This window comes from Nicotiana attenuata, chromosome 2, assembly GCF_001879085.1.
Source record: "Nicotiana attenuata strain UT chromosome 2, NIATTr2, whole genome shotgun sequence".
NCBI lineage: Eukaryota > Viridiplantae > Streptophyta > Magnoliopsida > Solanales > Solanaceae > Nicotiana > Nicotiana attenuata.
The window spans coordinates 87519382-87546273 of NC_031990.1; the positions used below are offsets into that span (position 1 = coordinate 87519382).

The following is a 26892-nucleotide window of genomic DNA, read 5'->3' on the forward strand; positions in this document are numbered from 1 at the left end:
ACCTATTTTCTTCAATTCGTTTAGCGACTAAGCTTTCCAACCCTTTTGGTACTTGTTATTCATGATCTTAAATATTTGTAACCTCCAAGGTAACATGATTAACTTACTTTATTTTCTTTCAAATATAATCTCATTTTCGAGCTTACATCAATGACTTACGACGTACTCTCACGTATGAAAACTTGGGGTGTAACAGTTATGAGATTGTTCAATATTAAATTTGCTAAAGACTTTATCTTATTTCAGTGAAATTACATTATTTACTGTTTAATGTATAAAAGGAATGATTTCAATAAGTCCTAAAACGAGAATTTAATTAAATTTCTTGGTGTTGGCTTGCCTGACAGCGCGTCCGGCGCCATCACGACCCTTAATGGATTTGGGGTCGTGACAACGTGTAGTTAATGTTTAGCCTTAATTTTTTTTTAATTTTTGTACTACTACTTATAAATATGTTAGATACTTTAATTAGGAAAAGAATTTATGTGAGGTAAATCTTAATAAATTTTGAAGTCCTAAATATTAGGACTCTATAAATATTTAAAAAATGATTAATAACTAAAATTTTAATTGATTTTAAGGTCCTAAATATAAGGAAAATAATTTAAATTATAATTTTGTCCAATATGAAATCCATTTTGAAAGAGTAAAAGAGGCGAACGACATTTCGCTAAGGGCCTTCGTGTTTTTAATATATATATATATATATATATATATATTCCATGTTGAAGAAGTTGGGATCATTCAAAACTCATTAATTATATTTGCATACTCCATTTTTACTTATTTTCATGTACACCGTTGATTTAATTATATAAAATTTTACGGTGACACAATGAGAATAGGAATTTCATGTGTTAGACTTGAAAATTTTGAAAGAACAAACAACAAAAAGTAAAATTAAAATAAAATTTCAAACGCAAGAAGGAAAAACAAAAAGATCAAGATCAAGTTCAAGGATGAAGAACAAATCAAGATTTCAGGAATATGAGTCCGAATTATCTGCTCGTTGAATTCAAAATAATTTTTCGTGGCAACCATATAGAGTTACGGTTAAGATCAAAAGGCTCTTATTTCTTTTTGAAAAGAATAAACTGGTGGAAAAATAGGTATTGTAATATTAACAATTAGTCTATACTATATTAAAAATATGAAAACCTTTAGCGACATGTCAATCATATTTTTCCCCTTTAAAAATTAAATTTCACACTCGATAAAATAATTATTTATTATTTTTCTAGTATTTAAGACTTTAATAATTTGTGTAGTATTTAAGGCTTTAAATACCCTAATATTTAAGACTCTAATTATTTTTCTAATATTTAGGGTTTATAAATTTACTAAATTTTGTGTATTAGTTTTTCCTTATTTGAATTATATAATATATACCAAATTTATAAAACAAATCGTGTTACTAGGTTTAAAAGCTTAAAAAGCCATCGCAATTTCACATAATCAGTACTTCTATGACATTAAAGATCACGTTTCGAAATATTTTTGTAGGTTTAGAAGTCTAAGCTTTGTTTAGATATGTTATAGTTTTAGAACTTTCAAGACATATAGGACATTCACCTTTTTTACCTTAAAAACAATTTCACACTCGATAAAATGATTATTTATTATTTTCTTATTATTTAGGGCTTTAATTATTTTCCAAGTATTTAGGTCTTTAATTATTTCCCTAATATTTAAGACTTTAATTATTTTTCTAATATTTAGAACTTCTAAATTTTGCTAAATTTTGTGTATTAGTTTTTCCTTATTTGATATATATAATATATATCAATTTATAAAAGAATTCGTGTTTCTACGTTTAGAAGCTTAAAAAGCCATAAAAAATTCACATAATTAGTACTTCAACAACAACAACAACAACAAAACTCAGTGTAATTCAACAAGTGGATATAGAGAGGGTAGCGTGTACGGGGACCTTATTACCCCTACCTTGTGAAGGTACACAGCCTGTTTCCTACACATTAAAAATTACGTTTCAAAATATTTTTTGTAGGTTTAGAAGTCTATGTTTGAATAATGTTATAATTTTAGAACTTTCAAGACATATAGGACATTCGCCTTTTTTACCCTTAAACAATATATTTCACACACGATAAAATAATTATTTTATTATTTTCCTAGTATTTGGGACTTTAATTATTTTTCTACTATCTAGGGCTTTAATTATTTTTCTAATGTTTAAGAATTTTTTTTTCAATATTTAGAACTTATAAATTCACTAAATTTTGTGTATTAGATTTTCTTATTTGATTTATATAATATATACCAAATATCACGACCCGAATTTCCCACCCTCAGGAGTCGTGATGGCGCCTACTAGTGAAAGCTACGCAAGCCAGTTATTCCAATTATTTAACCGTTTTCATTTTAAATCTCTTAACAATTCCAAAACAACATAATAAAAACAGCGGAAATAATAACAACAAAAGAACAGTGCGGAAGACGCAATATGATAATTTAGATTAATACAAACTGCGGAAGTCTAAGTACAACTCTACCCAGAATTGGTGTCACAATCTCACAGACTGTCTAAGAATACTACAAATAAGGTCTGAATAGAATTACACGAATTTGTCTCGGAATAAGTAAAAACAGAAAGAAAATGATAGAAGGAGACGCCAAGGCCTGCGAACGCCTGCAGGACTACCTCGGGCCGCCTGACGGTCTAGAAGCAGCAACCTCACTGTGGTCCAAAAGGTGCAGCACCGGGATCTGCACATAGGGCAGAGTGTAGTATCAGCACAACCGACCACATGTGCTGGTAAGTGTCTAGCCTAACCTCGGCGAAGTAGTGACGAGGCTAAGACAAGACTACCAATTAAACCTGTACAGTTATATCACATAAAACAAGTAATATTGACAGAGACTAGTAGTTAAAGATGGGAAGGGGAAACATGCTGCGCGGAAATATCAAGTAACAACAGAAATCCAATAGATAAAAGTAAAGAACACTATAACTAAATTATCAGCAAGGATCAGGAAATCAAAGATAAGTGCACGGCATCACCCTTCGTGCTTTACACTCTCTCACAAATATCATGCACGGCATCACCCTTCGTGCTTTACACTCTTCCTCACCCAAGCAACAATCACAAAGCAATTTGGGCAAGGGAATCAATAACATCACAATAAAATCAAGTAACCACAGAAAACCAATAAATAAACGTAAAAAACATCATAACTCAATTATGAACAAGAATCAGGAAAATCAAGGGCAAGTGCACAGCATCACCCTTCGTGCTTTTACTCTCGTCCTCACCATAAGAATCAATATAATCGACACGGCATCACCCTTCGTGCTTTTACCTCACATAATCAGGGCACAGAATTATCCTTCGTGCATTATCACTCATATCATGGAACGGCATTGTACATCATGCGGCACGGCATCACCCTTCGTGCTTTAACCTGACAATATCGGCACGGCATCACCCTTCGTACATTAACACTCTCTCACAAATATCATGCATGGCATCACCCTTCGTGCTTTTACACTCTTCCTTACCCAAGCAACAATAACAAAGCAATACGCGCAAGGGAATCAATAAAATTCACATTGAAATCCCGGCAAGGGAACAATAGCATAACAACAATATCAAAAGCAATAATATCCCGGCAAGGGAGATAATATCATAGCAACAACATCCCGGCAAGGGAGATAATATCGAAAGCAATAACATTCCGGCAAGGGAGATAATTTCATAAACCTTTTCTCTTTTCCACAATTACTTCACAACTCAATTCGCAACTTGAGCCAACGCTCTACAATATTCAATTACCAATAATACTTCCACAACTCAATTCACCACTTGAGCCAATGCTCTACAATGTTCAGTTACCAATAATACTTCCACAACTCAATTCACAACTTGAGCCAACGCTCTACAATGTTCAATTACCAATAATACTTTCACAAGCCTTGTTCAACAATAGAAATCATCTTATAAAGCATGAACAATACGAAATGGAGTCACATTTATCATAATATAAGACTCAAGGGCATGCTTGACACCGACGTATAGATTCTCGTCACCATGCCTATACGTCGTACTCAATAATTAACACCTACCAAATAAGACACAACACCTAATCCCTCAAGCTAAGGTTAGACCAAACACTTACCTCGATGCCACGAACACAATTCAAGCCTCAACTACCGCTTTACCTCTTGTTTCCACCACCAATTCGGTTGTATCTAGCCACAATATACTTAACGATATCAATAAATGCTAAATGAATCAATTATAATGCATGAAAATAGGTTTTCTAAAGTTTTTCCCAAAAAGTCAAAAATCGACCCCGGACCCACATGGTCAAAACCCGAGGTTCGAACCAAAACCCGATTACCCATTCACCCACAAACTCAAATATATAATTTATTTTGAAATCGGACTTCAAATCGAGGTCCAAATCCCCAAAATTTGAAAATCCTAAGTTCTACCCAAAACACCCAATTTCCCCCATGAAAACCCTTGATTTTTGATTGAAATCATGTGAAAAGATGTTATAGATTAAAGAAAATGAGTTAGAAATGACTTACAATTGGTTTGGAGATGAACTTTTCTTTAGAAAATCGCCCAAAAGTGTTTAGATTTTGAGATGGTTTGAAAAATGGATAAAAATGCGTCTAAGTCCCAATTAATTGGTCTCTGATGTCGCAATTGCTACCAGGGTTCGCAATTGCGAACTCCTTCAGGACCTGCTATCTTCGCAAATGTGAAGAATATGTTGCATTTGCGACCCTTGGAAAATCTACTAGCTTCGCATTTGCAATAAAAATGTCGCATTTGCGACTCTGGCCCTTCCGCATTTGCGATAAAATGGTCGCATTTGCGATCCAGGCCTGCCCAGGCCATCTTCGCAAATGCGATAAAACTTCGCATATGCGAGCTCGCATTTGCGAAGCCAGCAGACCTGCAACACACCAGCAATTTCCCAAGTCCAATTTCACTCCGTAGCCTATCCAAAACTCACCGGAGCCCTCGGGGCTCCAAACCAAACATGCACGCAAGTCCAAAAACATCATACGGACTTGCTCGTCCGATCAAATCATCAAAATAACATCAATAACTATGAATTTAGCATCAAAATCAAAGAAAAATCTCATGAACTCTTAAGTTCCATTTTTAACAACCAATGGTCCGATTACGTCATCTCAAGTCCGTTTCTTACCAAATTTTACAGGCTCAACTTAAATGTCATATAAGACCTGCACCGGCCTTCGGAACCAAAATACGGGCCCGATACCATCAAATTTCTAAAATTCTTATAATTTCAGTTAAACAATTTCTTTCAAAAATTCATTTCAAGGGCTTGGGACCTCGGAATTCAATTTCGGGCATACGCCCAAGTCCCATATTATCCTACGGACCCTCCGGGACGGTCAAATCATGGGTCCGGGTCTATTTACCCAAAATATTGACCGAAGTCAACTTAAATTCATTTTAGAAGTAAAATTTATTATTTTTCACAGATTTTCACATAATGGACTTCCGGATACACGCCCGGACTGTGCACGCAAATCGAGGTGAGAAAAAAAGAGGTTTTAAGGCCTCGGAACACAAAATTTATTTTCAAAACAAGTGTTCACTACCAGAAATATCTTTGTTCCTATGATGTTCCGAAACTTACCGAACAACGAATGTTACTATCTTAGGACCGTCATAGTTACGATAGTCGTTCACACCGAGGCGTTGGTCGTCAATTCTCTATCATCAAGTCACAAGCTTTCATGACCTTCTAACACTAGGCAAGCGTCAACCCTAGTACATGATCTTACAGATTTTACCTAATTATATTACATTTGTTATAGCATATTGATATACCAACAAATTTCAAGTACAACTAAGAGATAATGTCATCAAATTATATGTCTCAAAGTATTGAGATTCCTGGTATCTAACCAGTAAGTGCATGCTCCCATCTTTTCTTAGTTAGAGTTAACTTAGTTTATATACAGTAATTGTGTAAATAATTTTACACTATCAAAAAGTATGTTAACTGATTATAACATACTAATTAGTCGATTATTTATGTTATCAAATCAGAATATAAATAGTTATATGTTGTAATAGATCGATCGTCGTCAATGCACATAAATTAGACAACTAGTTATAGGTCCCAAGAAATAACCATTGCATCCTTTACACCTGGATTCACATTCTCTTTAAATATTTGGATATAACTTAGTATATTTAGTTCTATAATTAACAATTTGTAGTATATAATATTATCATGTACATATGTTGTTACACATACAATAGTTTTAATTCTGCACATTTATTTCGTTTGAATTATACATAAGTGTGTGTGTGTATATATATATATATATATATATATATATATATATATATATATATATATACCCACTTTTGGGGTCACCATTGAAGTTATACCCGTGTATGGGTCAGAATTCGACCCCACGATAATTAACGAAGCTAATCCCGTCTTAAGCTAATTCATGATTAATTAGTGGCACGACCACTCAGAATTAACGATATTCAACCCGCATCTGATTCGATCAGCAAGGCCATGGCCCATCCGCCACCATGAAGGCGAAATCCCAACGTGGTCACGGCCACTTATTGCCAGCTCACGAAGCTCACAACTATAATACCAAGAGAGGAAAGCCTAGAAAGGGGGGCTTCTTCTTCACCACTATTGAGAGAGAAAAAAGAGACAACGATACCCAAATTATGGGCAAGAGGAACACCATTGTAAGGCTCTGAACCTCTTCATGGAGAGGCAGACCAAACCAATATTATCAATAAAGGCTTCTAACGTTTCTCCCCCTAACCCTGAGTACTTATTTTCGTTTCCTTTAGTTGGTCCAATGGATTATTACGGTTTGCTATGATTTTTCCGTGATTTATTTATATTGTTTTATACTCTTAAGGTATGTAATAACTTTTGAGCAAATAATTTGGCGCCATCTGTGGGGGATTTCCTAGCAAAATCGCGTAGTTCTTCCCTGGACCAAAAGGAAAGAAACGCCAAACTCAAAGGGGAACTCGAAGATCTCAAATCAAGATCTAATTCCTCTCTCTCTCTCCAATCTCAGATAGTGCAAACAAAAAGAAGAAGCCCCCCTCCTAAGGGAAGGCCTCTGTAAGGCATCTCCCACATCCCTGATACGAGCTCCGGCCAGAAACCGGCACGGAGATATCTCGAGCCGAGAGTCGCCTCAAGACAGCCTATATACCCTGGTTGGGAAGACAACGGATGAGCCGCTCAAGGTCTCGAATCCAAACCGAGCTTCAGCACTCAATACCCACAATATGGGACTCAGGCCATGAGCCTTCGTCATCAAGATCGACAAAGTTTAACAACAGTTGAACTGGGACTCAGGCCATGAGCCTTCGTCATCAAGATCGACAAAGTTTAACAACAGTTGAACTGGGACTCAGGCCATGAGCCTTCGCCATCAAGATCGACAAAGTTCAACAACAGTTGAGCTGGGATTCAGGCTATGCGCCTTCGCCAGTAAGTTCAACTACGGTTGAACCAAGATTCAGGCTATGCGCCTTCACCAGTAAGTTCAACTACGGTTGAACCAAGATTCAGGCTATGCGCCTTCACCAGTAACTTCAACTACGGTTGAACTAAGATTCAGGCTAAGCGCCTTCGTCATTAAATCAAGGCTATGCGCCTTCGCCAGTAAGTTCAACTACGGTTGAACCAAGATTCAGGCTATGCGCCTTCACCAGTAAGTTCAACTACGGTTGAACCAAGATTCAGGCTATGTGCCTTCACCAGTAAGTTCAACTATGGTTGAACCAAGATTCAGACCATGAGCCTTCGCCATCAAAATTGACAGTTCAACTGGGACTCGAGCTACGCGCCTTCACCATCAAAAATCGACCAAGTTCAACAGCAATTGGACTGGGACTCAGGCTACGCGCCCTCGCCATCAAAATTGACAGTTCAACAACAGTTGAACTGGGGCTCAGGCTGCGCGCCTTCGCCATCAAAATCGACCAAGCTCAACAACAGTTGAACTGGGACTCAGGCCATGAGCCTTCGCCATCAAAATCGACTAAGTTCAACAACAGTTGAACTGGGGCTCAAGCTATACGCCTCCGCCATTAAATCAAGGCTATGCGCCTTCGCCAAGAAGTTCAAATACAATTGAACCAGGACTCGGACCAAGCGCCTTCATCATTGAACTCAGCGAAACCCAACCTCCAACGAATCGAGGCGCAGGTTAGGCGCCCTCGCCCTTCAAGTAAGTACTCCCAACTCAAACTAAGATTGGGGACACGTAAAGTCCGGCCCCGATCAAACTACAGGGCCGCGTTTCTGTCATCACGGCCGATAGTTCGACCGCGCCCGAACTGGAACTAAGGCTAAGTGCCGCTATCGCCAAGCAACGGCTCCGACTCGCTCACCCCGAGTCGAAGAAGAAGAGTCGTCAGCAATTAAAAACTAACATGCCTACCAGAGTCGAACTCGAAGGGAAATCACCCCTTCGAGCGCATGCAAAGAAATATCTAAAGGGGAAAAAGAGGAGGTACAAAACAGATACAAGGCAAATAACGGAACGGAGATCTCATTTATCCACGAAATTAATTGCGGGTCATCCCCGCTTACACCCGGCCAAGGCCGATTAATACAAGGAAAGAGAAAAAGAGAAGAAAAAAAAATGCATAACATCTTTTTACTCGGCGCCATTTGCGCCACCATCTGCACCAGCGTCAGCCTCTGGCATCGCCGCGTCAAAACCACAGTCGGCACGGGCCTCACGAGCCTTTTGATGCGCCTCCTCGAAAGCAGCTTCGGTCACGACGCCGGCCTCCCACAAATTCTTATATATATATATATATCACGTTGGGCCTCGGCAATGAACCAAAGTTCTCGAGCCTGGCTGGAAGAAGCGGCTTGATCCCGTAGGCGCTGATTCTCTTCTTCTAAGGCTGTGATCCGGTCCACCATGACTTGGGCGTCCTGCTCAAAGACACCGATCCGCTCCTCGAGACTCGCTTCTCTAAAGGCCGCAGTAGCCCTCTCCAACGCCCGTTGGGACTCGTGCATGCGGATAGCTTCCGTCAATGCCCCAGCCCTCGACGAGGCATCCCTCACCTGAAGCTTCAATACCGCGACTTCACCCTCCAACGCAGTCACTTTCTCGCTCCACGCCGCAGCGGCCTCCGCCGCCTTAGCCTGGCCCTGGCGCTCACACTCAGCTGCAGCCCTCCTCCCCGCCTTGAGCTCCTCATCCTTCCGCCGGAGCTGCTCCTTGAGAGCACTCGCTCTGCCAAGTGCTTGCTGCATCTGTACCTCCCGCCTCGCCAGTTCCTCGACCAAGGTCCGACTACGGGGATCATTCCTCAAGCGCACGCGCATCTCTCGGCACCGATCTCGGTAGCGGTGGTACTTCTCCAGCACCCGCAAAAATATCCCCGAGCGGACGTTGGCTCGACGGATGCTCTCCACCTCCAACAAATAAGACTGCAAAGCAAAGACAACGATTAAGATAAAAGAACAAACTAAGGAAAAGAAGAAGCGAACCGACATTATATTACATACCCTCAATCCCATCGCAGCCACTTCGTTCATCAGTCCGACATCCGTGACACCCCTCAATGACGCGTTCTCGGCCTCCGAGCAGAGCAGCTCAAACTGCGGGACCAAGCTACTCCCCTGGAGCAATAAGTTCAACTCGTGGGAACCTCAATGAAGCGAGATCGCCCCTTTGCGCGCACCGCTGAATTGGTGAAGCCTTCCTGGAACATACGGATGTCGTCGGGGTCCAAGTCGGATTCAGACTCGTACTCACCCTCTACAGCATCTCTTCCTCCTTCAGCCGCCGGCGAGGTGGAATCTCCCGCCGCAGCCGCCAAAGGAGCGCTTAGCTCACCAACATTACCAGCCGCTGAGGAACTACCTCCCGTCTCAGCCACTGGAACCACCGACTGAGTCACCGAAGTGACGGCATCCTCATGGCCTAAGCCAGCCAGGGCAACCCCCATTGACTGTTCACCCTCAAGAGCAGGCGCCGCGACCGCACCCCTCTCCGCATCCGTCGGAGGAGAGTCCAAATTGATTACCACAGGAGGAGCCGGCGAGAACACAACCCTACGCCTTATCAAGGGCCTCTCCTCCTCCCCGTCTGATGATGATTCCGCCCTAGGGCGCACAACCCCCGATGGCCCCTCGTCCCGAAGTGCGGCTCGTGCTGGAGAAGGAACCGCTAAAGATTCAACTGATGCCGCCCTCGGTATTGAGCGCGACACAGGCGCAGCAGTAAGTCGAGCGACTGCACCCGGCCGACGGAAGGCCAACTGAGGGGCCCTGACGCGGCGTGCCCTCCCTGATCACAGAAAAACAAAGTTGAGGAATAGTGTCGAAACAAAGCGGAACAGAAGAAGAAGTCAATTTTTCTTACCCGCCACAGGTCTACGGCCATGCCTCTCCCAAAAGACGCCCATGTGCGTATCCCCACCGTATGAGGGAGCACGGCCTCGACCCATCCGCGAATCCCAGCTAACGGAGCCGGCGGCGATTTTTCGGCTACAAAATTGACACGAGTTAACGTTTATGAGCACAAGACGTAAGGAGGGGCAGAAAAGGGAATTCGACGATTAGAAAACTTACGTGCATGATTCCAAGCCTCTGGGAACCCAGTAGAGCACGCCACTAAATGTTCAGTCCTGATGTAGAAGAAGTGCTCAAAAGGGCGAGGGTCGACCTCATCATCCAGTTTTGCAGTCAGGCCCCTCGACCCACGAGGGCACGCTTGAATCATGGTACCGCGAACCCTCTGGGGAGCGTAGAGACTAAGCACATGCTGCAGCGTGACCTCCCTACCGGCCAGTTCTGCATATTTGATAAACATAGCTAGCAATTTGTAAAGAGAAGGAGCAAGCTGACCCGGGCACACCCCATAATAACGACAGAAATCAACCACCAGCATTGGGAGCGGGAGCTTAAACCCCAACTTGAAGGGGTAGGCGTAAAAGACGCAGTATCCCCTACGGTCGGTGTGGACCCTCTCCTCGCTTCTAGCGAGAATGACGTCAGCATAGCCGGGGATGACCCCCTGTCCCCGTAGTCGGGACATCCCAATCTCCCCCATTAATGGGGCTTCATCCACCTGATCCTCCCCACCATCGGCGGTGAAATCAGTCATCGGACCTCCGGGCAGAGGTACTATCTCGTCAACCGACGGAGCTTCACCGGTCTCCACCAGTTCTGCATCGCCCATTGCCGGAAATGGCCCCTCGGTCACCGGTGAGTTAACCGGAAGGTCCGTCGGAAGAACATTTTGGGAAGGAATGCCTGCCATTGTTGATATAATAACGAGAAAGAAACAAGGTTTGGGGGACGAAGGTGAAACAGCAGTAAGAAAAGCTTCTTCAGAATCTCTCTCAGACAAACAATGAGAATATAAAAAATGAATGCCTCAGCCTTTATTTATAGGCAACGCAAGTGGCCTTCATGCACCCCAACAGCCACCATTAACTACATGACCAACCGCACACCGGTTCGATTCCATAGGAATGTGCGTCATTATGACAGGCTCCATAAAGCAGCCTTGCAATCACCAATCGGCGTCTCGCCCTCGAAATGGTTATTACGACCTATGAATGCCGAGGAGATGCTCCTTGCGCCCTAGAAATTTTTTGACATCGCCAAACACGTATCAAGCGTGCCCTAACTCTCCTCGGCCGCACAACACATGACCCGTCCGCCATGGTCGACGGGTATGCATCCAAAACAAACGTAAGGATCAGAGCACAATGAAGCTCGACCTTACTCGAAGTAAGTTAAAAGGTCAAGCGCCTTCGCTAAGGAGGAGAGTTCGACCTCGATCGAACGATGACTTGATAGCACAATAACAGAATACTAATACTCTACAAGGCTAAGGGCCATCGCCAAAGAGAATTCGGCCTCGACCAAAGCAACAGTCGACCTCCCCATCCGAGTTTCTCAAACTACAGTCGATGGAATCCACTCATCGAGCTCGGCCAAGGCCCGACCTCAATAAGCGGAGGGACTAACTGTATGGGTCAGAATCCGAACCCACGATAATTAACGAAGCTAAACCCGTCTTAAGCTAATTCATGATTAATTAGTGGCATGACCACTCAGAATTAACGATATTCAACCCGCATCTGATTCGATCAGCAAGGCCATGGCCCATCCGCCACCATGAAGGCGAAATCCCAACGTGGTTACGGCCACTTATTGCCAGCTCACGAAGCTCACAGCTATAAATACCAAGAGAGGAAACCCTAGAAAGGGGGGCTTCTTCTTCGCCACTATTGAGAGAGAAAAAAGAGACAACGATACCCAAATTATGGGCAAGAGGAACACCATTGTAAGGCTCTGAACCTCTTCATGGAGAGGCAGACCAAACCAATATTATCAATAAAGGCTTCAAATGTTTCTCCCCCTAACCCTGAGTACTTATTTTCGTTTCCTTCAGTTGGTCCAATGGATTATTACGGTTTGCTATGATTTTTCCGTAATTTATTTATATTGTTTTATACTCTTAAGGTATGTGATAACTTTTGAGCAAACAACCCGCATTGCGCAAAATTTTACAAAATGTACCAGCTCGGATCGGAAGTAGTTCAATCCCTTCAATGCAACTTCAGAAATCAAATATGAATTCCTCTATCTCTTAAATGCAACTTCAGAAATTCAAATCTGAAGTAGTTCAGTCCCTTCAATAAAACTTCAGAAATCAAATTTGAAGACAAAAGTTCTTCTATCTTTCAATTGCAACTTTAGAAATTTGAATCTTGAGTAGTTCAATCTATTAAATACAGATTCAAATCTTAAATTCTGAACATAAATCGTTCTTCGAATTTCAACAATCGAATACACAATTCAATCCCCAAATCTATTTCAAATAAGCTCAAATTTGAAACTTAACTTTAAGATAACATAAAAAATAAATCTCAACCATCAAATATTCAAAAACAATTTTAACATACCCATTTTGCAACTAAGAAGAACAAGAAAAAACTCTAAACACAAATAAGAAGAAAACAACAGTAAATTAGAAAAGAAAAGTGTATGTATCTGAAGTTATCCAAAAATTGAATATCAATTAATTTTTTTTTTAAAAGTGAGTACGAATTCAATCGGTGGCGCAAAACTGAGTGACACGTGAAAATTTTACGAATTATACACGTATTATATATCCGCCTGCTATTAATTTAAGAGATCGAATGGATGGTTATTTATGTTATTTCTTCAAATATTACTGTCCACTAATGTTGGCCCAATTTAGAGAGTTGGTGCCCAAACTCTCCTTACAAATCAAATATCACAATAACCAAAATAAGAATTTATGAATAGTTAATGATTGAAAATGCAATTATTTTTGAAAAATAAGAAAAATAAATAATAAGACCCTGTGATTCGATTTAAATATAATTTTTTTTAAAAGGTACATAAATGAAATGGTACCTAACATGATTTAGGTAACATACGTGCCCAAAAAAAGTAGTCATTCGTATTCTAATTTAGCAGGGAATTTGTAATCTTTAACTTCTTTTATCGTTTCTTTGTCACACTAACAAGAAAATAAACACATGAGTTCCTCATTGCCACGAATTTTCCCCCCCTCATATTACTGAAAAGAAGAGAGAAGACGTGTCCAAATTTGAATTCGAATTATGGATAAAGCACTCTCAAATAAAAGCTCTACAAGAGTATGAATTTGAATTCAAATTCGGCTTCGTACCTAAAGTTCGAACCGAAAATCTCTCGTTAAGAATAAAGAAGTACTCTCTCCGATCCGCTTTAATTAATTTTTAGTTGTTTTCAGACATATTAAGAAATTCATCTTTTAGCATTAACTAACGATGAAATTGACCATATTAACCTTAATTTATTTATAAAAATTATAACAAATACTCCTAAGTTTTTTACTCTAAGGACTAAGGGTAACTTTGAAAAAAAAAATTAATTCCTTCTTGATATCTGAAAAAATTAAATATTATGAACCATAAAAATGGCCAAAAAAATAATTAAAGTGAGTATTTATTATTCCACCACAATACGTGTCGGTGAATCTTGATTGTCAATTTTATAATCCACGACGTTATCTAGTCTATTCTGTATCGCTATCTTCGTCGGTGTCCAGAGGACATTATCAAATCCAAAAAGATGATTTATAAATAACACAAAGATGTCCAAGGTGAACAAGGAAAACATACCAAGGGGGATGAATGCCTTAATGAAAATAAAATGGAATTAGGATCCAAGTGGATTAGGTTACGAGCTCCTCACGGTTTACTCATTTGACCTTAAACTAGGGTCATTTTTTATTTTGTAATATTTTCTTCTTTAATCGCTCCAGATTTTGATCTTTTTTTTTAATTTAAAATTAGTCCCGCATTAATATTTGAATTAGTCAAATAAAATTATTATATATTTATTTACCCTTAAAATAAAAAATAGTTGAATTTGTACGCGGTTTAAAGGATACGTGGTTTAATTTAACACGAACGATCGAAGAACAATAAGTAATTCAATTAAAAGGAGATAAAACGATCAAACCAAACGTGATGAAGTAACTAAGCCTGGGGTTGAGTTTAAATGCTAGAGATCGGTTCCAGTTGAGCCCCCGGAATAGAGCTCGATTGCAAATAAATAGATAAATAGCTGAAGAACACTTGAACAATTGCTATAAGCCAGAAACAAACTTTATTTCTTTGATATACGTGCCAATAATAATGTGTCAAAAATAACAAGGTTCCCCTCTTTATATATTAGAGTAGTTATTCGCCTTAATACAAGTCTAAATAAGGTAAAAATCTTTCCCTTCCTTTTTTTCCCAAGAAAACATGATCCACAGTTAATACCGGGCGGATTCGTGCCGCAATATCCAGCTGATAGCGGATATTCCGACTCCGCGTTTGCCCTCTTTAGCCATCGTTCCTTTACCCTCGATTCTTTATTTCATTCGAGCTTGATTCTTCCTGGGTTCGACCATGCTCGGTTCCCGACGTATTATTCGTCTGCCCCCGGTTCCGATCTGTGGGCACCTTCGGTGCCATTCGAGCTGGTAATGAATAACGTTTTTCCTCGCTTCTTCCACGAAAAATCGGGGATAACTCTATCCCCGATTTTACCCGTACAAAAATAGTCCCCTCACTTCTCGGAGAGTAAATTATAGGAGTGATGAGAATTGACTAATTGACCTTGGTTCCTTCCCTCGCACACCATAAGAAAGTTGACGAACCAAAACATCCCATCAGTCACGTCGCTCGATTTCGGACACGCGTTAGCCGGCAGTTGATCATCCTCGACAGTTAACGAATGTGAAACGTCATGCATTTCTTATTCTATCCCTATAAAAGCTCTGGTTCTTGTTTTCACTTTTTTACTTTCTGATTTCAAACTTTCTTGAGTTACCCTCGAGTTTTTCATCGTTTCATCAACCCTTCAAATCTTCATAACCTATTCTTCACATCTTCATATCTCCATATTCCATCTTCAAATCTTCATACAAATCTTCAAACCTTCATATCGAACCTCCAAACCTTCATATTCTCAGATAGGAATGGCTAAGACTTCGAAATAAGTACCCTAAAGCACTGCACCAACCACTTCTTCCTCGGCCACCGCGCAGGGATGAATCGAAAAAGAAATCTTTATTGGTTCTACCTCCTATTTTTTATGAAGAGAATGAATCTTTTTCTCGAAGGATCAGAAAAAAATGGGTCCGGATCTCCTGCGGGAATGATTTGGAAGATCCAAAACCAAAAATAGTGGTATTTGCTAGCAACAACATAATGGAGGCAGTCACTCAATATAGATTGATCCGAAATCTGATTCAAATCCAATATAGTACCTATGGGTACATAAGAAATGTATTGAATCGATTCTTTTTAATGAATAGATCCGATCGCAACTTCGAATATGGAATTCAAAGGGATCAAATAGGAAAGGATATTTCTTAGATTCATGGACCCAATTCAATTCAGTGGGATCCTTCATTCACATTTTTTTCCACCAAGAACGTTTTCTAAAACTCTTTGACCCCCGAATTTGGAGTATCCTACTTTCACGCAATTCACAGGGTTCAACAAGCAATCGATATTTCACGATCAAGGGTGTAATACTCTTTGTAGTAGCGGTCCTTATATATCGTATTAACAATCGAAATATGGTCGAAAGAAAAAATCTCTATTTGATAGGGCTTCTTCCTATACCTATGAATTCCATTGGACCCAGAAATGATACATTGGAAGAATCCGTTGGGTCTTCCAATATCAATAGGCAGCGCCTCCTATTGTAGCCCCGGGACCTCCCCTTACAGATTTCATTCCCGAAGGCTGCTCCATAAATAATGAATTCAAGGTGGAGAAAGCCTCCGCACAAGTAAACTGAGGGGAGGAAGCGTGGAGGTATGTTTGCTCCATCACCGAGGAGACGCTTGAAGTAGTCTGAGAGGACTACAAATGGGAGGGCAAGGACATAGTTGTTCCCAATCCTGACAAGGACATCACGACACATGTGGAAGGATATCTAAGTGTTTATAGATATCCTTTCACGCTCGGTCCGGTTGATACGGTGATCCTCGAGTTCTGTAAGAGGTACGGAATCTGCCTCGGGCAGGTTCATCCATCTTTATGGAGGATCGTGGCCCATCTTCGTCACTTTGCTAACAACACGGAGGAGGCTCGATTCACAGTCGACCACCTGCTCCGAATCTACTAGTCCCGAATCTTCCGAGGGGGGTTAATCAAGCTTTCCCGTTGGTCAAAGAAAGCTCCCTTCTCTGCATAGACGAGAACAGGGACCGAGGTTGGCATGGTAGGTTTTTTCGGATAAAGACCGAGGACCTGATCCCTTTCGAGTTCATGTTGTTCCCCCAGAACCCAAAACGTTAGTTTACTTCCTCTTAAGTCGTCAAAGTGCCTTTTTTGCATCTACTTTTCTTTCTCATTATTTGTTTTATTTGACATGCAGCTGTCGCCCGAGTTCGCAATGCGGTCCCACACTTTAGGGAGTGAGCCGAGGGCATATGCAAGCAACTCACTTATCCCGAGCGTGAGTGGCGCAAGCTCTCCAAAGGCAAGTAAGTGGGAGGCTCATTCTCACGGTGAGTGCCCCTTCCTTTTTTGGTGGAATTTTTATGTTGCATCGACTACGACTAAGTTTATTTTTCACATGCTTGCCTAAGACCACCAAAATTTGGGAAATTACCGAGGTCGTGGCCTCGACCCCATCTACAAAACCCTCCGCTTCATTACAGCATGTCACTGAAGCTGCTACGAAGAAGGAGGAAAAAACGAAAAAAGAAGAAGAAGAAAAGATCTCCTGACTCCTCGGACGCTCTCGCCGATGCTAAGAAGAAGAAAAGGAAAGTGCTTAGGGTCAGACTGAGCACCAAGAAGACTTCGAGTACCTAGGTCCCGGATTCTGAAGCTCTTTATCGGCTCCAGGACTTCCCCGAGGATGACGAGGACATGGAATTCGTCATTCATGAACCGATCGACGTCACACAAGAGTTGGTGGCCCCGGAGAAGGGCGTTCGTAAAGCTGAATCCTCCTTATCTCGGGAGCTCGAGGAGGAACATGTGGCCACTGCTTCCCAAGAAGCCCCTCCGGTCTCGAGAACAGTTGTTCTTGAGGATGATGCGGTCATCCATATTCAAGAATCGCCGCCCCGGCTAGAGGCCACTTTAAATGAAGCTCGGTCTGCTGAAGAGAAACCAACTTACGCATCCCAGGTTGTGGATGAATCCCTCAACTAGTTTTTCGATGGTGTAGACGTCGGCATGCTAGAGGATTACTCTGGCTTTGGCCACCTGGAGATCCCAAAAAGGATCGTGCAACCGGGGGCAGATGGGCCAACTTCGAGCTCGAAGCTCAAAGCTCGGGAAGCAGTTTTAGGCCCCGAGTGTGGACCCTAAGCGAAAAAAGACAGTCATGTTCACGGTAACAGCGGATACCAGCATGTTGCCTGGGCCGGTCGGAGTGGCTAGCTATCTCCGTTCCTTGGTAACTGAGGAAGACCAAGTGAAGAAATATGAGGCAGATGGGCCAAGTCTCTTCAACGAAGCTCAGCAGGCGCTGAATCGGGTATACCTTTTTCCCTCTTCATCTTAACGAGTTTTTGTTGCCTTAACGGTTTCCTAATGATTTTCTTTTTATATCTCAGGCCTCGGTGCTTCACCATGAAAGCTTTCACCGGTCCAGGATGGAGGTAAGTCACCTCGAGTTCGAGCTCAAGGAGTAGGTCCGGCAAAAAGAGATGTACAAATCTCTCTTTAAGTAGAAGGATGAAGTCCTTAAGGACATGGTCGACCGCTCTAACCCCCAAGCCAAACTAGAGAAAGCCCAAAAGGAGGCTTCAAAAGTGAAATAGGACTATGCCCATCTGGTTGAAAAGGTAAGAGTGCTCGATATCGATAATGAGAGGTTAAATGCAATTGCTAACGCTGCAACCTCGCATGTCCAGGAGAAAATAACCGTGATCGAACAACTTAGGTCCGAAATGGACGAGGTCAAGGCTTCGGCTGATTAGTTGAGGGGAAAAATGGATCTCCTAGCATCAGATCAGGATGCCACCAATTAAGACTTGGCGTCGACCAAGGTACAGCTCTGAGTGGCAAAAGAAGGCCGATAAATGGGCTCGGCTGAATGAGGAACTCCGAGCACAACTCGCCTCGGCTGTCGTAGAGTGTGACTCGGCCAAGAGTATATTGCGTTGAAGTCCAAATTGGAGGTGGCTTCGAACGAGGTCTTGGAAACCCAGGACATGTTGGCCCAGTACAAGACTGATGTCGAGATAGCCGAAGCCCGTATTAAAACGAAGGCTGAGTATGTGAAATGGCTATCTCGGAGGGAGACTCTCAAGGAGGTCCAAGCATGGGGGGTTGACTTAACAGCCAAGATTGAAGAGGCCAAGAGGCTCGAAGCCGAGACCAAGGCCAGGTACCAGCCCGAGGGTTCGGATAGCGAGCTGGGCTCCGATGAAGACTAGGTAGGAAATGCCTTAGCTTATTTTTGTCTTTTTTGTTTTTTGTATTTGTACATTTTGTGCTTTGGGGCCTTTTTCTCTTGTCTCTGTAAATACCTTTTGGTGAATATATATATAAAAAATTATCCTTCGGCTACATTTTATGTCCTTTATTTTTTCTGCATTTGCTTATGCTTAGGACTTAGGATATATAACCTGTGTCTCGGATTTAATATAGCATCGATGCCTTAGCATAAAATTTGACATCGCTTAAATTGTTCAACTTCCAAAGCCCGGATATAGCCTGGGTCAAGTAATGACTCCGAGTTGCTTTGACTTCGAAGGATCTGGTAAGAAATAAAATGAAGTCTTTATTAAAATATTCGAATGGTTTTTCCGGACACAGTAAATCTTTGTCGAAGGTGGCTTTTTTCATGGCGGTAATTCGAGACCGATCGGCTTGATCAGATAGGGCATAATCTTTTATGGACTTAAAATGTCCAAGTACCTTACTTTTTATATGCAAGAACTAAGACGTCTTCGAGTCGTATATACATTGTGATCGAAAGGCTTCGTATCTTAAGTTGGCCGTGCCCTTTCGTATTTAGGCCCTGCCTAGTAGGCTCGGTGCCCTCGGGATTTAGTAGCCCGATTTTCCCGATCTTACTATCGGACAACAGTCCCCGGTTCGGGGTGACTCGTAGGCTTAGGGGTCTTTATATGGTTGGGCACAGTCTTGTGTCTTACTGCCTTCGGGGTTTCATGCCTCCGGTAAATGGTGGCCCGTGGGCCTAGAAGGTTTTGAACCCAGTACTCGTTCTATGTGACGTATGATAACATAGCTTGTGCGACGTGAACCGATGAAACATAGAAGGTGAATTTCTTGTTTTATTACTTTAAATATAGTGTAAGTAATCGAAGATACAAAATCTATCCGCCATGGCGAGAATGAGCTATACGGGCACGGTTCGTTTAACCGTTTGACCCTTATAATAAATCCTATTATTCAAGACTTGGCTTTCGATGTCGAATAGGATTGCCTTCTAAATTTTTGAACTTAGATCTTCGGTTCTTGACTCAGGGTGTGATAGTCCTCTAGTACTCGAGGCCGAATTTTGAGGGCTCGAGTACTATTGATCCGATACGGGCAATCCGCAGTCCCCAGTCTTAGACCGATCTTCAAAACTAAGGTAGCAAGATTACTGTTTCCTCATTAAAAACCTTGTTGTAAAACCCACTTCGGGAAAAACTGGTCGAAGGAAAAAAGAGTGCAACACGTGCTTTCAGATATAATTCTTAGACTTGACTTCGATTGAGTACCTGCATGGGTTAGTTCAAAACGTAATAAACCTTGTAAAAATTTATTTATTCATACCTTAGTAGTAGTACCACTTTAAGTGTGCCACATTCCAATTGTTTAGAAGTTGTACACTATTTCTGGACTCAAAGATGGTATGAGCCTTTCCTAGTTATACCGGTGACTCTGTACAGTCCTTCCTAGTTCGGGCCTAATTTCCCGTCATTCGAGTTGTTGGTATATAGTGTGACTTTCTCAATACCAAGTCTCCGACTTGAAAGTGTTGAAGGTTTTCCCTTCGGTTGTAGTACCATCCCATTTGTTGCTTTTGAGATGCTAACCGGACCAGGGAAGCTTCTCGCCTTTCGTTCGCTAAATTTAGACTTGTGGCCATGGCCTCGTCGTTCGATGTCTCCTTAGCATATCGGAACCTTAAGCTCGGTTCTCCCACCTCTACCGAAATCAATGCCTCTGTGCCGTAGACTAGAGAGAACGGTGTTTCACCGGTACTCGACCTCGAAGTTGTTCAATATGCACATGCGACCTTGGGCAGAATTTCTTTCCACTTTCTTTTTCAGTCGGTCAACTTTTCTTCAAGTTCTGCAGTATAGTTTTATTTGTTGACTCTGCTTGACCGTTCTCACTCGGATGATAAGGGGTCGATAAAATCTTTTAGATTTTGTGATTTTTGAAGAACTTATTGACCTTGCTGCTGATGAATTGTCTCATGTTGTCACACATAATTTAGGCTGGTATCCCAATGCGGTATATTATATAATCCCAAATAAAGTTGATAACCTACTTTTCCCTAACTTTCTCAAATGCCTTGCTTCAACCCACTTGGAGAAGTAATCGGTCATGAGTAAGATGTACTGAGCTTTTCCGGATGCCCATGGAAAAGGGCCTACGATGTCCATCCCCCACTTCATGAATGGCCAAGGGGAAAGGACGGGGTAAAGCAGCTCCCCCGATTGGTAGATCATCTGGGCATGCCTTTGACATTCGTTGCATTTTTTAACAAAGTCCTTTGCATCCTTCTCCATTTTGTTCCAATAGTACTCGGCCCTGAAACCGACGATTTTGTTCCCGAATGGTTTTTGCAAGTACCCTCGTGGACTTCCCTCATCATGTAATCAGTCTCCCCGAGCCCCAAACATCTTGCTACCGGTCCAAAAAATGACTTTCGGTACAGTTGGCCTTCAACTAAGCTGACCTGGCACCTCTAGTTCGAAGGGCCCTTGATTCTTTAGGATCCGATGGTAGTTTCCCCTTCTGAAGGTAGTCTATGTATTTGTTTCTCGATTCCCAAGTCAGACTCGTTGAGTTTACCTCTACATGACCTTCCTCTATCACTGAGCTCATCAATTGCACCATCGTTCCGGAGTTGAATTCATCGGAGTCGACTGACGATCCTAAATTAGCCAACGCATCGGCCTTGCTGTTCTGATCTCGGGGAACACGTTGCAATGTCCATTCTTTGAACCGATGTAACACCACTTCTAATTTATCCAAGTATATCTCCATCCGATTTTCTTAGACTTCGAACGTTCCGTTAACTTGATTAAAAACAAGGAGGGAATCACACTTGGCTTCGATCACCTCAGCCCTTGGGCTTTTAGCCAGTCCTAGACCTGCAATCATAGCCTCATATTCGGCTTCATTGTTAGTCAATTTTACAGTTCTAATAAATTGCCTTATTATATTACTCGTGGGTGGTTTTAGTACAATTCCCAACCCGGTCCCTTTCGCATTGGAAACATCTTCCGTGAATAGGGTCCAGACCCTTGAGCTAGTCCCCGAGGCATGCAATAATTCTTTGTCGACCTCGGGATCAAGGCTCGTGTGAAATCGACCATGAAGTCTGCCAAATCTTACACTTTATAGCTTTTTGGGGTTTTAATCTAATAACGTACCCGCTAACCTCTACGGCCCATTTCACTAGCCGGCCTGAGAGCTCGGGTTTATACATAACATTTCTTAGCGGATACGAGGTCACGACACATATAATGTGATACTGAAAATATAGTTTTAGTTTCCTAGATGTGCTTAACAAGCCAAGAGCTAATTTCTCCAGATGTGGATACCTCGTTTCGGCATCGCCTAGGGTTCTACTAACATAATAGAATGATAATTGCATACCTTCTTCTTTCCGGACCAGGACACCACTTACCGCTATCTCGAACACTGCCAAGTAAACGTACAACTACTCGTTAACCTTCGGGGTGTGCAGCGAAGGAGGGCTTGATAAGTATCATTTGAGTTCCTCCAAAGCCTTTTGGCGCTTAGGGGTCCAAGCGAAGTCGCTTTTTTTTTAGCAACGAGAAAAATCGGTGGCTTTTGTCTATGATCTGGAAATGAATCGGCCCAATGCGGCTATTCGTATGGTCAGCATTTGCACTTTCTTAAGTCCGAGTCAGATATGCGAAGCCGTTATACCTGAGTCCGAGTCAGGTACTTCCTTCTTATAGTTGAGGCTTGAACTGTGTTCATGGCATCGAGTTAAGTGTTTGGTCTAAAAAGCTTGAGGGAATAGGAGTTTGATCTTGTATGCTACATGTTATGTGTTGAGTACGACGTATAGGTGTGGTGACGAGTATCTATACGTCGGTGTCGGGCATGACCGTGAGTCTTAAATTTAAATTTATTGTGTTATTGAGAACTACTACGAATGCCTAAGTTGTTGACTCTCTGTGTTGAGCAAGGTTTATAATTATTCTCGTAGAGATTACTCATGGTTGAGCATTTGTGTTAGTTGAGGTAGTAGATGTTGGAACAAGTTTGGTTATAGCTGATTTTCCCTTGCCGGGATGTGTTCATTCTTATTGTTGACTCCCTTGCCGGGATAGTGTAGTTCTTATTGATCCCTAGCCGGGGCTCTTGTTATGGTTGATGTTGATTGTATATTTGGATCGGGTTACACGCCGCAACAATGTCCTTCTTCATTCTCCTCCACCAACAATGTTGCCGTAAGTCCTGATACATCTTGGAGGCGCCCGGATGAATAGAGTACCGGGAACTATGGGCCTCCTCTAGAATCAACTCCCGAAGTCCATCCACACTAGGCACACAAATACGACCCTGCATTCTGAAAACTCCATCATCTCCTAGTGTGACCTGCTTGGCATCTCCGTGTTGCACCGTGTCTCTAAGGACACATAAATGAGGATCATCACACTGCCGATCTAGGATACGCTCCAATAAAGAAGAGCGAGCAACTGTGCAAGCTAATATGCGGCTGGGCTCAGAAACATCCAACCTCACGAACTGGTAGGCCAAAGCCCGGACATCCAAAGCAAGCGGTCTCTCACCAACCAGAATATACGCCAGACTGCCCATACTGGCTGACTTCCTACTCATAGCATCGGCCACCACATTGGCCTTTCTCGGATGATATAAGATAGTGACGTCATAATCTTTCAATAGCTCCAGCCACCTCCTTTGCCTCAAATTTAACTCCTTCTGCTTGAAAGAAATACTGTAAACTCTTGTGGTCCGTGAACACTTCACATGCCACGCCATACAGATAATGCCTCCAAATCTTCAGCGCATGAACAATGGCTGCTACCTCCAAATCATGGACTGGATAGTTCTTTTCATGAATCTTCAACTGGCGCGAAGCATAAGCAATGACCTTGCCATCCTGCATCAACACCGCACCAAGCCCAACACGAGATGCATCACAATAAACTGTATATGGGCCTGAACCTGTGGGCAAAGACAACACTGGTGCCGTAGTTAAGGCTGCCTTGAGCTTCTGGAAGCTCGCCTCGCACTCATCCGACCATTTAAATTGGGCACCTTTCTGGGTCAACCTGGTCATCGGGGCTGCAATAGATGAAAACCCCTCCACGAACCGACGATAGCAGCCTGCCAAACCCAAGAAACTCTGGATCTCTGTGGCTGATGTGGGTCGAGGCCAGTTCTTGACTGCCTCTATCTTCTTTGGATCTACCTGAATACCCTCTGCTGAAACCACATGCCCCAAGAAAGCAACTGAACTCAACTAAAACTCACACTTTGAAAACTTTGCATACAACTGACTATCTCTCAGAGTCTGAAGAACCACTCTCAAATGCTGCCCATGCTCCTCCTGACTGCGGGAATAAATCAACATATCATCAATGAAGACTATCACGAACGAATCCAAGTAAGGCATGAACACTCGGTTCATCAAATCCATAAAAGCTGCCGGGGCATTCGTCAACCCGAATGACATCACCAAGAACTCATAATGCCCATACCGAGTGCGGAAAGATGTCTTAGGGACATCGGATGCCCTAATCTTCAACTGATGGTAGCCTGATCTCAAATCGATCTTAGAAAACACTTGGGCACCCTGGAGCTGGTCGAACAAATCCTCAATCCACGGCAATGGGTACTTATTCTTGATTGTGACCTTGTTCAATTGCCGGTAATCTATACACATTCTCATCGATCCATTGTTCTTCTTAATAAACAACACCGGCGCACTCCATGGCGAGACACTGGGTCTAATGAAGCCCTTATCAAGCAAGTCTTGCAACTGCTCCTTCAACTCTTTCAACTCGGGCGAGGCCATGCGATATGGCGGAATAGAAATGGGCTGAGTTCCCGGAGCCAGGTCAATGCAAAAATCAATATCCCTGTCGGGTGGCATACCCAGCAGGTCTGAAGGAAATACCTCAGGAAACTCACGAACTACAGGCACAGAATTGATGGAAGGAACCTCGGCAGTGGAATCACGAACGTATGCCAAATAGGCCAAACACCCCTTCTCGACCATTCGCCGAGCCTTCATATATGAGATAACACTACGGGTAGAATGACCAGGAGTCCCTCTCCACTCTAAACGAGGTAAACCCGAAAGGGCTAAGGTCACAGTCTTGGCATGACAATCCAAGATGGCGTGGTAAGGTGACAACCAGTCCATCCCTAGTTTCACATCAAAATTGACCATGTCCAGCAATAACAAGTCTACTTGGGTCTCAAGACCCTCGATCACAACCACGCAAAAACGATGAACACGATCTACCACAATAGAATCACTCGCGAGGGTGGACACATAAACAGGAATACTCAGAGAATCACAGGGTACGACCAGATACAGCGCAAAATAAGATGACACATAAGAGTAGGTAGACCCTGGATCAAATAGCACTGAAGCACCCCTACTACAAACCAAAACCGTACCTGTGATAACTGCATCGGAAGCCCCAGCCGATGTGATGACCCAAAATGTCATCACTTGTTTTTAGATTAAATTCTATGTTTCGAGGCCATAAAAATCTCTTTCAGCATCACCTCGATTTTCATTCGCAGTCCGAGCGCGTAGCCGAAAAGTCTAGATGTGAAAATCTGTGAAAAATGATAAAAATTTAGCTTTAAAATGAATTAAGTTGACTTCGGTCAACATTTTGAGTAAACGAACCTGGACCCGTGATTTGACGGTCCCAGAGGGTCCGTAGGAAAATATGGGACTTGAGCGTATGCCCGGAATCGAATTCCGAGGTCCCAAGCCCGAGAAATGAAATTTTGAAAGAAATTATTTTCTAAAAAATATAAAAGTTTTTGAAAGTGAAATGTTATGTGAAACCTGTGGTATCGGGCCCGTATTATGGTTTTGAAGCCCGGTACAGGTTCAATATGATTTATATGTGTTGTCGGTAAAATTTGGTAAGAAACGGACTTGAAACGACGTGAATCAGATAGTTATTGAGAAAATTGGAAATTTGAAGTCTTGAGAAAGTTTCATGATTTTGATGCTAAATTCATAGTTGTTGATGTTATTCTAGTGATTTGAATGCACGAGCGAGTCCGTATGATATTTTTAGGGTGGTGTGCATGTTTGGTTTGGAGCCCCGAGGGCTCAGGTGAGTTTTGGATGGGCCACGGGGTGAAATTTTCGACGTAAGGAATTGCAAGCCTGCAGGCTTCGCATTTGCCAACCTCCCTTCGCAATTCCCAGTTCGCATTTCCCAACTTCTCTTCGCAATTCCCATTTCGCATTTCCTAACCTCCCTTCACAATTCCCAGTTCGCATTTTCCAACCTCCCTTTGCACTTCCCATAACTGCAGCCTGCAACTTTTTATACTAGCCGAAAAACAATCCCTTTTCACATCTTTTCAAAACAAAAACTCCCTAGGGCGATTTTCCAAGAACAACTCTTCTTCCAAATCGATTGTAAGTCAATTTTTACTAGTTTCCTTCAATCATTAACATCTTTTAACATGATTTCAACTCAAAAGGTGGTCAGGGGTCTGACAAGAGGCCCCGTCATTCAGGCAGATTCAGTGGTACCTCGTCTGGAGGCAGGCAGTGCTGCTGTTGCAAATTAACCAATTTGCAGATTACATGTTTTATTAAAACCTATAGACATGATTTCTAAATTGTTTGCGCAACGGGTAGTGAGGACTATTAGGAAACTTGGAATTACTAGCGTTTGATTCTATAGACATGCTTTCTAGGCGAATAACAATGTTCTTATAGGCAAGATTTCTAATAATTGGCACTTGAACTCGTTTTTATCATACTTACTCCTATAGGCATACTATCAAGGTGGTAGTATAATAAGACAACAGAAGTAGCGCTTAATTATCAGTTAAGGCCCTATAGTCATGGTATCTAGATGAGCATTAACAAAGGTGTGTATTATTACAACCCTGTAGGCATGCT

The 26892-nt window shown here is 42.2% G+C and overlaps 1 protein-coding gene across 1 annotated transcript in view; it reads right to left on the reverse strand.

The window, feature by feature from the left end:
- Positions 1 to 11299, reverse strand: part of LOC109221851 — a 54293-nt gene extending 42994 nt beyond the window's left edge. The window contains exons 1-4 of the mRNA XM_019386289.1: positions 11191 to 11299; positions 10503 to 10524; positions 9798 to 10140; positions 9541 to 9654 (exon numbers count right to left, since the gene is read on the reverse strand). Of these exons, the coding sequence (XP_019241834.1) occupies positions 9541 to 9654; positions 9798 to 10140; positions 10503 to 10524; positions 11191 to 11299 (588 nt within the window). The remainder of the gene's footprint in view (positions 1 to 9540; positions 9655 to 9797; positions 10141 to 10502; positions 10525 to 11190) is intronic.